Source organism: Artemia sp. Qi Xiang Cuo, chromosome 14 (assembly GCF_049724085.1).
Source record: "Artemia sp. Qi Xiang Cuo chromosome 14, ASM4972408v1, whole genome shotgun sequence".
Taxonomy (NCBI): domain Eukaryota; kingdom Metazoa; phylum Arthropoda; class Branchiopoda; order Anostraca; family Artemiidae; genus Artemia; species Artemia sp. Qi Xiang Cuo.
This window is the reverse complement of record NC_142807.1, coordinates 44078865-44094792: the sequence shown is the minus strand read 5'-3', so window position 1 is coordinate 44094792 and position 15928 is coordinate 44078865. Positions and strand designations below refer to the sequence as shown.

Genomic DNA, 15928 nt, shown 5'->3' with positions numbered 1-15928 from the left:
CCTATAAGGTTAATACGGGAGTTCTCTCTTTTCCTGGCCAAGCCGCTTGGACACATAATCAGATAATGTTTCGCCCAGTCAACTTTCCCGTCGTGCTGGTAACGCGCATTTGTGCGTGTTATACCGAAGAATAAAACACCCAAATCTTGCAACGAGTTACGACCGATATCAATCACATCTACCCTTGCAAAAGTCACCGAGTCATTCATCCTGCGTGAATTGCTCAAGCAAACGCGGGAAAACATAGACCGTTACCAGTATGGCGGCCTCAAAGGTTGCAATACCTCGATATACCTCGTGCGCCTAGTTGACATTATCTTTAAGTGGCTTGACAAGGGCAGTACCTTCATCGACCTAGCTCTCGCCGATTTCAGGAAGGCATTTGACCTGATTTGTCATCTTACGGCAGCAAAAAATATGCGAGCACTGGGCGCACAGAAGCGGTCTCTTGCATTAGTGATGAGCTTCCTTCAGGACAGAATGCAGTGTGTATTACCATTGTTTGAAGGTGACTTGATCTCATACTGGTCTAAAATTACCTGTGGAGCCCCTCAGGGTACAAGACTTGCTGGTTTCATATTTATCTCCCTCATCAACTTCCTCCTTCAGAATTTCGAAGAGCGACTCAAGTTCGTCGACGATTTATCATTTGTCCTCAAATACCTCGTGAGAGAAGGTGTAATCGAACGTCAGTTCAGCGAGACCCTTCTGGCATCCTTCTTTGAGGACTATGAACGTTACAAGCTGACACTGAATGCAGATAAATCAATGATCCTCAGGTTTTGCCCCTTAAAACGTGATCTGGAATTCCCACAAGTCCCTTTCCCTGTTGTTTCATCTGCAAAAATCCTCAGAGTCACATTATCGATGGACTGCACATTCACTGAACACATGGAGAAGGTTATTAAGGCTGGCAATGCATCACTTCAGACCCTAGTCCTGATGTGCAGGTTTGGCTGCGACACTCAAAGCCAAAAAAATGCCTATATTACGCATGTGAGACCTCTACTCGAATACGCCGTTGCTGTCTGGGGACCTTTTGTCCAGAGCACCCACTACCTTTGCGATGACCTTTAATCTTTGCAGAAACGAGCTGTTAACATAATCGTTGGTAACAGAAGTGACGACTACAACAAACTCTTGCAAGAACTGAACCTTGAATCTCTCAGCGACGGACGATTATCACTGATCATGTCCCTCGGCAAGTCACTGCTATCTCCGCCCCATCACAGACTGATCATCCCACCCGATGCTCCTGTTAACCAAAGAAGCAGATCCCAGTCAAAGCTACAACCCCCAGTCTGCAGGATCAACTGCTACAAAAACACGTTTGTCAACTGTTTCGTAAAAGCATACAACAAGACTTAGTGTTATCTGTATTCACGTGTTAGTGTCCTTATGGTGTTATTATAGTGTTATTTGTATTTTTTTTTTTTCCATATTGTTGTAAAGACGACATAAATTAGCCATGGCTACGCTGTTCGATCTTAATAAACCTATGTCTATGTCTTCCCCCGACGGCATAGGTTTCGCTTCAATTTGAGAATATCCATACGCAGGGGGGGGCATTGATTATATCAGGAGTACTTAGAAACTCATCGAAGCAACATAGCTTAATAAATGAAAACTGAATAGCATTAAATTACTCACGGTCAAGAGAATTCATACCCATCCATGCCAAATCTGACAGATGGAAACTGGTAGGAGAATTGGGAGACCCAAAATTTGTCAACTGATTGTTCAGTCCTTGACTAAACATTTGACTAATATTAACGGCAAATGGAGAAGAAGCTGTAATATACTGCGGTCTAACTCCAGTTCCTATTAGCTGGGCCAATTCTAGCTGCGATATACACTTCAAAATATCCAGCCACGATTTTCCAAGATAATTACCTAAAAAACGAAATAAATACTACTGCAATATATTCTAAGGTCTCTTGAAGGTTAGACCTCATTGAATTGCATGACCTCGGCTAGGGCAGAGGTCGAGACAGTTGTTATTCAGGAGGGCGAAAAAAATAAGTAGAAACAGATAGTACAATTTAAAAAAGAAAGCGAAGAGAGAAGCAAATGCGCTAATAATAATAACATATTGAAAACCCACCATATACAGTAAATGTACAATGACAGAGTATACAGAATAATACGAAAAGTGGAAACAGAAAGAAAAAATACTAAAAAATAACAACAAAAACAACAACTTCTTCAAAAATAACAGCAAACAACAACAACTTCTGGAAGGAAAAAAAGAGGAAAAGAGAGGCAAAAAAATTGATCTGGTGGTTTTGATCTTAGACACATCGCGTTAAACAGGAAATATGAATTGATCTTATATAGGTTGTAATACCAACGATTCTTTCCCACTCGGGGAAAAACATAAAAAATAAAAATCACTGCTTCCGAAAGTTAAAAGTTTTGACCCTTTTTTCCCAGACCAAAAAAAGGTCTTTTAGGTGAGATTGGGGGCGCGGTACCAATAGTAATAAAAAAGAGAAAAGGATTTTAGAATAACTTGGCTTATTGTTACCAGGATTTCCAGCTGATTCTCTACGTTATGCAGCTGATCTTAGTAAAAAGATATGTTTAAGTCTATCAATATTCTAACATCTAACTAAAAATTACTACTTTGTGATTACGAAAAGACACTGGTTTACAATATAATCGGAAAGAGAAATGATCAGACTTCAAACTTTCAACCTCTTTTTATTCATCCTAATTCACCCTTACAAGTCTTTAAGCTCTTTACACCTTCTTTATACTTCTCTTCATGCTTCACCTAGCTCTTTATACTTCACCTAGGCCCTGTTTTGATTGTTGTCCCGAAGAAATGAGATTGGAAGTTGATTGATTAATATATTGATCAAAACTCTCCTACAACGTCACTCATAGTCAAAGCTTCTAACCCCAAACGATCCTTTTGACTAAAAAGATGTTTACTTTCATATATAGGAGAAAACTAAACTAAAAAAGTGTAAAATGCAATCAAACTATTTGGATTCTACTGAGCCAACAATTTTTCTTTTAATCAGTCTTAACTTTAAGCTTATAAACTCAACTTTGCAGAAAAGCAAGAGCAAAATACTTGCAAAATTTGGAATTATCAAATTTTTCAATCGGGTAGAGGAAAAAGCTTATTATTATAATAACAATAATAATAATTTATTTATTACCTACTATGAACAAAAAGAAGTGGATTACATTAAAAACAAAAAACAAAAAAGCAAACTTGCACACTTAACAATTATTTACACAAAACGACGTAAATAATGGTGCGCAGTAAGACCTGCAGATTCCGACAGCTTTCCCGTAAGCACAGTCACTTTTTCCCGTAAATCAGGGAGGTCGAATCGCGATACTAGATGCTGGTTCTTGAACCATGGAGGGAGGCACAGAAGGTACCGAGAAAATTTAAAATAATAAGTCCTGAGAGATTTGAGATCTTTAGGCTTCAGGAATCGGAGAAATGGTGCTGCTAGCGCTATTACAGCTGCTTTTGCGCCACTCTAGTTTAGCTTGTTTGTGTGGAGTTCTCAACTGTTTTTGATGGTATATTTTTTCAAAGAATTGGCCTCCCTAGCTTTGCTAAGTGCAATCTTAATGACTTTTACCTATCAAAAAGAATGTTTAAGAAGACTTAATTCATTTCAACTGACTACAGCGCCATCTAATTTTGATTTATATGGATGGTGCTGCTAAACTCTAGTTTAGTTTGTTTGTGTGTAGGTCACAACTGTTTTTTATGTTGCATTCTTTCAAATAATTGGCCTCCCTAGCTTTACTAAGTGCAATCATAATGACTTTTACCTATAAAAAAGAATTTTTAAGAAGACTTAATTCATTTCAACTGACTACAGCACAATTTACATTTGTCAGTCTGCGGTTTTTTGGAGTACTCAAACGGCCAGCAGACGACTCCTTGAGTGTGGTTCTTAAAAAAAAGCGTAGGCGGCGTGGAAAGAAAGGTAGGTGCTAATACAGACAGACAGTCGTGCCCGTTCATGTTACTGTGGACCGTGGTCTTGACCGGAGGACGGCTGCATGTGAACCAAGGACTCTTGTGAAAATAAGACGTTTGCAAAGGTATGAAATTCCTCCCACTCTTTCTCCATCACAGCTGCTGTCAATCTTACCGTGTTTCTCTGATGAACTTCCCCCGCTATTACGTCCTGAACCAGTTATCAGCGCAGGCAAAGCTTCCGAATTTTATTCTGTGTAATGCCCGATCCTTAACAAATAAAGTTGACGAGATGAAGATACTGCCGAGAGAAGTGACTGTTCCTATTGCCGCAGTTACCGAATGCTGGGATATCCCTGATGAAATGGGTAGAATAAAAGGCTACACTAGCTATTTCAACACTCGCCGTGATAGAGGCTTGAGTAGAAAAGGTGGTGGCCTTGGTATCTATATTCGTAATGACATTTCATCTAAGCTGTTAAATATACCAACCGATTCGTGTCACGAAGTTGTCTGGGTAGAGTACAAGCCATCCAAACTATCAAAAAAGTTCTCATGTTTGATAATTGCATCTGTGTATTACCCAGAGAGTGCAAAAAATAGGAAAAAGCTTATCAGCTACTTACAGACCTACATCCATAAACTTCGTCGTGCCCATGCCTATCCTGGCTTCATAATAGCTGGCGATTTTAACCAGACGAACAGACTATGGGTATCTATTGTCCTTCATCTGAAGCAGGTAGTTACCATTGCTACGCACCAGAGTGGCGGTACTCTACACCTAATTTTTACAAACATGAGAGACAATTATTACTCCCCTCGGTTGTTAGGTCCTCTCCAGAGTTCAGATCATTATGTAATTCTCTGGCAAGCCAAAAATAACCAACCGAAGCCAAAGAGAACCAAAGTGACTATTTGTCCGCTTAACTCTCAATCAATCTGCGATTTCGGTCGGTGGATCGGGACTTACTGCTTCGACGACCTGTGTTCTATAGTAAACCTGAATAGCAAAGTTCAGCAGCTTAACTCTCTTCTGTTAGAGATGTTTCACAAGTTTTTTCCCACTTGGGTTGTAGTGGTAAGTGAGTCCGATAAGCCATGGATCACAAGCGATCTCAAACAAATGATCAAGATGAGGTGCAAGCTGCACAGTTCCGGACAAATAGCCGCGGCGGCGAAACTTAGAAATCGAGTCGTGGCCGTCAATCGTTTCAAGCGACGAAATTATGTTCGGGAAAAGGTAGTACCCCTTCTCCAAAGTAGCAGTCGGAAGTGGCATTCCACAGTGAAACATATGACTGGCAAGTCAGTTAACAGTGAGCTAAAGACCCAAGCCTGACGGATCTCAAATGAGCGCTTCAGACGTAAACGAGTTCTTTGCTGGCATTTGTACCACCTACCCCTCAATTACAGAGGCCGAACTGGTTGATCTCTTAGTCGATTGTGAAACTGACGAAATAAAACAGTTTACCGAATTTGCTGTTTTTAAAGAACTTAAAAAACTAAAACCGAATTGCTCTTCTTACCCTGGTGAGTTGCCGGTCAAACTTATTCGCGAATATGCCTTGTTTTTAGCCAAACCATTGGCATCGATCATCAATCAGGGCTTCAGTGAACAAACCTTTCCCGATGCTTGGAAGCGAGCATATGTTCGCGTAATACCCAAAGTTCAAGGACCTAAGACATGTGATCAGTTAAGACCTATTTCGATCACACCGAACTTTGCTAAAGTTGCAGAATTTTTCGTGTATCGTGAACTTCTCACGGACATTTCACCGTCACTTGACCCCTTCCAGTATTGTTGCTTGAAGGGATGCAGCACGTCTGTTTATTTAGTACGGCTTTATCACATAGTAGTTGAATGGTTGGAGTTTGGAAGCTCGTTTGTAGATTTACTTCTGGTAGACTACCGAAAGGCATTTGATTTGATTAAGCACCCTCTTGCCGCCCAGAATCTCAAGTCAATGGGTGCCCGTAAGCACATCCTCCAATTAGTAGTTGATTTCTTACGTCACAGGTATCAAAAAGTGTACGCCCTTTTTCCCGGTGATATTGAATCGGAATGGGTGGAAATTACATGTGGCGCCCAACAAGGTACCAAATTAGCAGCTCTTCTTTTCCTGGCTGTTATCAACTATGTGCTTTCTGACTTTGACGATCGTTTTAAATTCGTCGATGATTTGTCTGCGCTTCTTAAATACCACGTAAAGGATTCGCAAGCTCTAGCCCAGTTCGACCCAAATTTTTTCGATCAGTTTAAATCACAGTGTACTGCGAACAGTCTTCAAATTAATGAGAATAAATCAAAGCTTTTGAGGTTGAACCCACTTAAACGTGATTTTATCTACCCCACGACTTTGTTCCCTTCTGCTGCGTGTGCGACTATCTTGGGCGTCACCTTTAGTGTGGACTGTTCGTTCTCTATTCATGTACAAGAGTTGGTTAAGAAGGGACATTATGATATGCGGACACTGGTGGCGATGCGCCGCCTAGGTTTTCCAGTGTATCAGCTGAAAACAGTGTACCTCACTTTTATTCGACCCATCCTTGAATATGCGTGTCCCGTCTGGGGCCCACAAGTTCATCACATAGATTACTTAAGTGATGATTTGGAAGGGATCCAGAAACGAGCTGTAAAGATCATTCTTTGCGACAAATATGTAGATTACAGCTCCGCTCTGAAGTCACTTGAAATTCCAAGCCTTCACGATCGCCGTTTTCAGCTGATGATTCGTTTTGGCCAGTTTTTATTGTCTAGTCCTGTACATAGTACAATATTACCACCTAAAATGCCTGTCCGCGGAAATACCAGAAGCAAAAGCAAACTTATGCCCGTCTCGTGCCGCACAAACAGACTTAGTAACTCCTTTGTTCCTTTTTTTACAAGTGCTTTTAATAAAATGTAGAGAAGTGTTTTCATGTAAAATGTTTTCATGTAAAAAACAGCGCCTTTTAGTGCATTTTTTTTAATGTGTCTATGACAGCTGTTTTCATTAAAATAATTCTGATTCTGATAAAAAAAGAATAGAATGATCACAAAATGAAGAATATAATTTCCCAGGGGCTTTTCTATTGCACCTTTCTCTGTTTTCAACAATTTTCGAATATCCAATCTGAAATTTTTTTTAAGCATTAGAAACTGTCAGAGCCCGAAGTGTTTTGAGATTATTAGTAATGTGAAAACCAAGCCACCGAAAAGAAGAGATACAGGAAATAGAGGAAAAAACACAGTTAAGTTGGAGACTCGCACTTGGATTAAACAAAATATATTCACACTTATCAACGTTCAGCATAAGCCCAATCCGTCTGAACAGGTCTGAGATCCAGCTGACAGAATGTGAGAGCCCAGCCCTAGAACGACTGACAAGGAGTACATCGTCCGCATAAGCGAGGTACGAGACATTAATCCCCTCAGAAATGAAAGTCGAAGGCAAAGAAATATTATGATATTTCTTCTTTTTTTAAGGGTAATAATATTTTTCATATCCTTCCTAGACGATACAGGAAATTATAAACACAAAATATTTTTCTTTTTGTCAACATTCGTTTTTGAAAATTCTATTTACCATTTTTCCTACAATTGGCCTTCTTAATAGCAAAATTTTTAAATCAGGGTTTCTGGATGTGCCAAGAAAAAAGAACGACGGACTACAATGATCGAAAATGAAAGAGATAAGGTAGAGATAATGCAGGGTCTCGCCGAGATATACAACTTGTTTAAGGGTTCGGCAAGGATAAGGTGGTTTAGAAACATTGGTCTGGTTCCAATAAAATAGAATACAGACAAATAAGAAATCAGGAAAAAAAGTTAAAAAGGTTATTTGTCAAAAGAAAATAATATGATGCGCTTAATACAAAAAATATACCCATGGCTTTATTATGTTTTCTCAGGGAAATAAAAATACATGCAAATAAATACATGCAAAAATGTATCTTTGGCTTTCGATTTAAATCGGCCGTCCAAAATAAAACATCATTCTCCACAAAATAAATGCATTAAATGAACGATGAATTGTTGTACTTAAAACAAAAGGATGTATCTTAGATTAATAAAATTTTGAAAAAAGAATAAGAAACATGACTTGGGAAGAGGGATCTGTTTGAGGATTCTGAGAGGGATCGTGCGTGATGAGCGTGAGTGAGGTGAGAGGGATCTGAGCGAAAAAAGCATAAATATTACTGAATGTAGTTATAGCTTGGTATGTAATGCATAAAATCGTATCAGGTAGGCCTTGAGTTAGAGATACTGAAGTTTCTTTTGTTAAGTACAGCTGGCCTCTACCCTCACTCTTGCTAAGCGAAAACATCTCAGCAAGTGTGACGAATTAATAAACATCCATCATAGAAATCTTTCTCACTAATTCATTTTATAAGTGTGGGTGTGCCCTTTCGTTTTAGGCCTGGCGGCAACAGTCTGGTTGTCCAGTTCTGATCATTAGAGACCTTCAAACTAATATAATGGTACCATTAACATTATCTAATAGTTCTGTGAAAATAGAGACAGAACTTACCGTCTGTATGGGCCACAGTAATTAGCGTTTTAATGGTGTCTATGTTTTTTGCCTTTAGCTCGGATATTGCTGAATTGGCAGTCAATAATGTAAATCTTGCCAAGGCTTGAACGTATGCGTCACGTTCCAACTGAAAAAAAAGATGCAAACTATATTCAATACTCTAAAACATGTTTAAAGGCATCTGAATTAAAAAATACAGAATAATTAACTGTAATCGTTAGCTTCCAAATCAGTCATCCCTGTAATAAAATAATTTTATTCAATTCAAAGTGTTTCAATTTTGACCCCCTTCCCTCCTTCCCTAACATATATTGTAAAATTGTCATCCAATACAAGACAAGGAAGACACACGAAAAAAATGCACACACCAGCAAACAAAAAGAAGCTATAGTTAGAAACATTCATGGGCAGTAACACGGCACAGGAAGGGCCTTTACCACCGTGGGGACGCTAAAAATGCCTCTGAACCACAAAAATCTTCAAATTGCCTAATAGATACAACACTGGCACCCATCTCCCCGCCAGGGGCGTACCGAGGGGGAAAGGGAGGGGCGCCCCCCCCCCAACCTTTTGGGGATTCGGTAAAAATTTTCGCCGAAGTCGAAAACTTCGGGTACCTCCCTAATTTCCCTAAAATTGGCGCTCTACAAAAATAAATCGACAAGTCAAATTAAGTTCTATTATTCTTCTCCTATTCAACGAAACACGTAACTTGGTACGGCAGCAACCAATGTCCGATGGCCAGAGACAAATTTACCAAGTCCAGGGATCACTAAATGTATGACAACAACAGAAAAAAATAATTTCATGCATGGCTACTAAGAAATATGCCAATGGAAAAATTAAATTTACCTTTGTGACACATATTTCTTCTTTTTATTAATGGGCTGCTAGGCTTGCTTGGATTTTAAGTGAAAATTGGCAAGACAAACTGGTATTGGCGCCTTTATCCCTTTACATAAAATGTTTGGCTTGGCAGTTATAGGAGTAATAGTTCTCAGTCATCAAAATCCTCAGCTGGGGATCTAACTAGGGATCACAATGTTTTCTTTGATGGAGTTGAACACGAAAACACTTTATTTGAGAAAACAAATCTTTGTATGAAAAAAAATCAGTCGTTTAAAGCTTCATCTGATCCACGAAAAACTGATTTAATGTTTTTTGAATTTTGCACAAAAAAAGAGGCGGCCCCACAAAAGGTTACTATATAATGTTTCTTCTTAAAAAAAAAATAGTGAAAGATACAAAATGAAGTTCTTTATATATAAGATCCTAAATTTGACTAGTTGACTTAAAATAAGCACTTAAATAATATACAACAACATATATGAGGGAAGCAAACACACTTTACAACAAAAAGAATGCAAAACTTTTTAAAAACTTTCATTTAACTTTGTCCATTTGTCTCTGAGACCAAATTTTGTTATACATATCCAGTTATAGCTAACGATGGAGAAGACGAAGGCAGAGTCTCTTAATGAATTGTAGGAATCGATGAGTCTTGAACATTTGAAGGCTTTGAGAGGTCCTTGAATAGTTATGAAAGATATGTAAACATAGACGGGGAGTAGACGGGGAGGGGGGGATTGATTACAAGACATATCAAAGAGTAAGAAAAAAATGTTTTATCACCTAACAAGTAAAAGTAAACAACATGTTTTTTTCTTACTAGCTGGAGAACCTTTCCCAAGATTAAAAATGAAAGCGTGAACAGTCATGAAACAGAACCTCATTAGCACTTCCTAATAACCATTTTTATATTCACATTGAAGGATACTGTATCGTAAAGGTCCATGAATAGTTATGAAAATGCGTGACAAATGTTGTAAGTACGGGAAGGTTTACCAAAGAGTAAGAGAAATTAAAAAAAAAACCTTTATCTCCAAACACACTAAAATGTAAAAAACGAGTTTTTGTTCTTACTAGCTGGAAAACCTTAAATTTTCTGAGACTACAAATGAAAGTATAGGGCAGTCATGAAACAGAACCGCATCACTTCCTGAGAATCACGGTGATTCGGTTTTATGTTCACATTGAAGGACAAACTGTCCTAAGGTCCTTGAATAGTTATGAAAATGCGTGACAAATGTTCGAAGCACAGGAAGATTTACCAAAGAGTAAGAGAAATAAAAAAAAAAAAAACGTTTATCTCCAAACACACTAAAATGTAAAAAACGAGTTTTTTTTCTTAATAGAAGGAAAACCTTTAATTTTCCAAGACTATAAATGAAAGTATAGGAAAGTCATGATACAGAACCGCATCACTTCCTGATAATCAGGCTTATTCGGTTTTATGTTCACATTGAAGGACACACTGTCGTAATGTCCTTGGATCATAGGCAGCGCAATAGCGCTGCCTAAGTAAAGAACGATGTTGGCACAATGTATTATCATTTTTTTTTTTTTAGACCAGGGCACTTCGTATCGAAGGAGTTGTCGTAGAAACTTCGAAATGGCTCATTCGATTGGAAATTGGAGTGGCTTGTGTCCTTTTTAATAGCCGAAAGTGATTGGAAGGCAACTGACACCCCTTCCACACCCACCATTTCCCCAAACACATCCAATCAAAATTTTGAGATAGCCATTTTGTTCAGCGTAGTTGATTTCCGGATAGAAATTATGTTTTTGAGGAGGACACTCACCCACAGCCCTCAGGACCAGGGTTGTAAGTTATGCCCTGGGGGCATATAAGGTTTATGTAGAAAGCGTTGTCATAAAAACTTCAAAAAAGGTTCGTTCGATTGAAAATTCAAAGGGCTAGTGTCCTTTTTAATAGTCGAAAGTGATTGGGGGGGGGGCGACTAACCCCTCTCTCACGGCCACCTTTTCCCCAAACATATCCAATCAAAATTTTGAGATAGCCATTTTGTTCAACGTAGTTGAAAGTTCTGGAAATTAGGTCTTTGAGGATGACACCCCCCCCCCGCCCGCCCTCCGAGCAAGGGTTGTAAGTTATGCCCTGGGGGCATATAAGGTTTTTTTTTATAGAAAGCGTTGTCGTAAAAACTTCAAAATGGGCTCATTTGATTGGAAATTGAAGTGGCTAGTACTCTTTTTAATCGTTGAAAGTGATTGGAAGGCAACTAAAGCCCCTTCCACGCCCACCATTTATCCAAACACATCCAATCAAAATTTTGAGATAATCATTTTGTTCAAAGTAGTTGAAAGGTCCGGAAATTATATCTAAGAGGATGACACCCCCCCATACCTCTCAGGGTAAGGGTTTTTAGTTATGCCCTGGGGGTATATAAGGTTTTTATTGAAATCTTTGCCATAGAAACATGAAAAAGGGCTCATTCAATTGAAAATTCAAAGTTTTGGTGCCCTTTTTAATAGTCATAAGTGATTTGAGGGTAACTAACCCCTCTCTCACACCCACCTTTTCCCCAAACACATCCAATCAAAATTTTTGAATAGTCATTTTGTTCAACGTAGTTAAAGGTTTTAGAAATTACATCTTTGAGGATGATAACCACCTCAAAGCCCTCAGGGCAAAGGTTGCGAGTTATGCCCTGGGGGCATGTAAGGTTTTTATAGATAGTGATATTGTAGAAACTTCAAAAAGAGCTCATTCGATTGGAAATTAGAAGGGCTTGTGCCCTTTTTAATAGTCGAAAGTGATTGGAGGATAACTAATACCCTTCTTACACCCACCATTTCCCCAAACACATCCAATCAAAATTTTGAGACATCTATTTGTTCGACGTAGTTAAAAAGTCAGGAAATTATGTTTTTGAGGATGACACTCCCCCAACAGCCCTCAGGGCAAGGGTTGTAAGTTATGCCCTCAGTAAGGGTTGTAAGCGTTGTCGTAAAAACTTCAAAAAGGAATCATTCGATTGAAAATTGAAAGGGCTAGTGCCTTTTTTAATAGTTGAAAGTGATTGGAGAGCAACTAACGGCCCTCCCATGCCCACCCTTTCCCAAAACACATCCATTCAAAATTTTGAGATAGCCATTTTGTTTAACGTAGTTGAAAGTTCTGGACATTAGGTCTTTTAGGATGACAACCCCCTCACAGCCCTCACGGCAAGGGTTATAATTTATGTCCTGGGGGCATATAAGGTGTTTATTAAAAGCATAGTCGTAGAAACTCGAAAAGGGCTAATTCGATTGGAAATTGAAAGGGCTAGTGCCCTTTTTAATAGTCGAAAGTGATTGGAAGGTTTGACATTTTTATAGTAAAGATCGATGTGGGCGCAATGTATTATTATTTTTTTTTTTTTTTTGTTTAGACCAGGGCACTTGGTATCGAAGGAGTTGTCTTAGGAACTTCGAAAAGAGCTCTTTCGATTGAAAATAGAAAGGGCTAATGCCCTTTTAAATACTCGAAAGTAATTGAAGGGCAACTAGTCCCCCTCCCACGCCAACCCCCCCCATTTGCCCATTATGTTTAAAAACTAAATGTTGCCTTAATATTAAATAGAAATGCACTTTTTTAATGATAACTCCAAATAAGACATCTCAGCATTATCCAAAAAACGACTAAGGGTGTTATGTTCAAAATTTTGGGGCTGCTAGTCTTCTGTTCTTAAAACTTAACCAAATCAAAATAGCGTAAGTGTATCCAAGCTATCAAAGAAAGTAAACAGATTTTTTTGCGAATGGTATCAAGTTTTCTATTTCAGGTCAACTAGAGGAGGTACAAAACAAAATTAAACACTACTAATTGTGTCCAGATTTTTAAAAGGGTGTATGTTGTTAAAAAATGCTAAAAATTTTTCTCCAGCATACAAATAGCAGGCCAGACTATAAAGTCTTAAAAAAAGGAAAGGATTTAAAGAATTATTTTCTTTTTCCCTAAAAAGACTATGTCAATATAAAACGAACAGAAATTAATTAAAAAAAACTTTTTTCACAAAATAAGTTTTTCAAAGAATATTAAAGAACTTCATTAAACCAAAATTGAGTAAAAATAAAATAAAATAATCCACCAAGTGTCAAACTATCACAATTCAGCATTGATAAATAAACGAAACCCGAAACGGACAGAAATTGCCATAAATAACAGAGTCAAACTCAAAACGAGCAGAAATTAACATAAGTTGGGCTCAAAACCTCTATGCCTTCCCAAGGCCAGAACGTAATTTGCACTTTTCCGAAAAAAATACAAGTGAATGTGTATTATCGGTTTAATATACATATACTGATATTTAGTAATCAGAATATTAATATTATTTGATTTATTAAAGTTATAAAAGTAAAAACATTCATATTTTTTCAGTAAAGTCCAAATTATGTTCTGGCCTTGGGAAGGCATAGGGGTTTTAAGCCCTACTCATGTTAATTTCTGCTTGTTTTGAGTTTGACTCGGTTATTTATTGTAATTTCTGTTCTCTTTGGGTTTCATTTATTTATCGATGCTTATTTGTGGTAAAGTCACGCTCGGTAGATATATTTTATTTTATTTTTGCTCATTGTTGGTTTAATGGAGTTCTTTACTTTTCTTTGAAAAACTTATTTTGTGGAAAAAGATTTTTTAAATAATAGTTAGAAAACATGGCATGATCACCCCATGCTATCATTAAAAAAAAAAAAAAATTGGAGGGGTAGCGAGAAAAAAAGAACTCATCTTTTACTTTTCAGTGCAAGTGAAGATAACACTATCTTTTTAAAGTTTATTTTTCATATATTATTTAGAGTTTGTTATAATACACAAAAGACGCACAATTTTATTAGCTTTGCTTACAAATAGCAAAAGCAGATATATTAGGGAATATCTATTTGATGAGTTGTAGTAAAATCTCCATTAACTAAAACATTTCTTATTGTGTAGTAATTAGAGGGTCTCGTAGAAGTCCTTTACGTTTATATTTGCCTTATCATTCCATACCCAGCTTCAAATCAGCTGCATCAAATCAGTGCATCAAATCAGCTGCATCAAATCAGCTCCTGATTTGATGCACAACGGGCCAAGTCTTATATCTGTTCAAGAACGAGCCCACGGCAAACATGAACTATGTCCTAAATTATTGGAATGATAGAATAAATCCTGACCTAATATGAAAGCAAACCAAGTCCTAGAAAATGGGCTAAGACAAAGTCCTGAAAAATTAGTTACATCAATATTATATTTCTCCTAGAGAAACATAATGGGAAATGGACATCTTCAGTAGTAGCCGGTGGCCTCTAAGACGTCAATTGTTCGGCATCCTGGTATTCCTGTGGAGGAATTCTTGGGGACTTAAAGGACATAGTAGAACCATTTTTTTTCAGAAGGATATAATCCATATATCATATTTAAAATTGATCCACCCCGATATCTTGTATTGCACATCAATATGTTTAGGGACCTCTCCTCAATCCGTCATTCGGGCGGTGTTTCCCAAAAATTTTATTAGAATAATAGCTAATATTAGCCCTTCCGAATCGTGTCGTCAGACTTAAATTGGGTATACTTCCAGTGTTTGGCCTCTGTGATGTTTTACCGATGTTTTCATGCATAATTACGAAGAAAGTAAGTCCACCCCTTTTCTAGATGTATTTAACAATGTTAATGATATTCATCCTCATGGTGCAAGGTCGATGAATAAAATTCATGTTAATAACTTGGTCATGACGAGGTCGGGGTTTTCCCTAGTTTATAGAAAGGTCAAATTACAGAATTCATTAGACATGGATTCAAAAATAGATTTGATGCACTTCATTTTAAAAGGCTGCTGAAAACTTGAATTGCTTTTGAGAATTTTTGAAAAATCAAAGTGAGATTCTGAGGATTGAGTTAATTGGTTGTAAAATTGGTAGAACATAGATAATCTCGAAGACCACACTGCCTTTCCATGACGATAAATAAAAGTTTAAATAGGGGTAAAATCCTTTTAATAGATAGTAATAAATTTAACAAAAATACTACATATTTCGGTCACATTACAAGCGACCGTCATCAGTAGTTATACATCACTATCTGTTAAAAGGATTTTATCCCTATTTGAACTTTTATTTATTGGTAGAAAAGTAGCCCAATTATGACTTTTGTTGATCTATTATCGTCTAGTACGTTTAAGGAACAGAGTTGAGCGTCGAATATTTTCTTAGTAGCAGCAGGGTAGGCAGGGTAGACCCTACTGAAGTAAAAGTAAAAGGAAAACTTTTTTGCCCGTCCTCCATATTATGCCCTGGCATTGTGTCTTTTTTAGTGACCATTTATTTTCATATATAAATTAGATAGATAGATGCATCGATAAAAGAAAAGCAAAGAAAAAATTGGCTCGAATAGACATATTTGCCAGATTGATCTAGTTTAAGACTACAAAAAGGATAAAAACCACTAGAAAAAGTCGAGTAATGCATTTTTTAATCTTTCTCTAGATAATTGCCAAGTGTCCATACCTCCCAGCCATTCACTAATCTAAAAACAGTTTTCTTTTTTACGGAAGAAGTCCGACGCGCCTTTTCGCTAGTCTTTTATATAAGCTGCTCAAAATTGTTGTTATTCATCATTAGCCAAAAGTTGGCTCTT

General features: G+C 37.5%; 1 protein-coding gene across 3 annotated transcripts in view; it reads right to left on the bottom strand.

The window, feature by feature from the left end:
• Positions 1-15928, bottom strand: part of Sec71 (ADP ribosylation factor guanine nucleotide exchange factor Sec71) — a 201612-nt gene that overhangs the window by 105315 nt on the left and 80369 nt on the right. For all 3 annotated transcript variants that reach the window (XM_089100054.1, XM_089100055.1, XM_089100056.1), the window contains 2 exons: positions 8467-8596; positions 1651-1893 (listed from right to left, as the gene is read on the bottom strand). In XM_089100054.1, coding sequence (XP_088956180.1) covers positions 1651-1893; positions 8467-8596 — 373 coding nt within the window. The remainder of the gene's footprint in view (positions 1-1650; positions 1894-8466; positions 8597-15928) is intronic.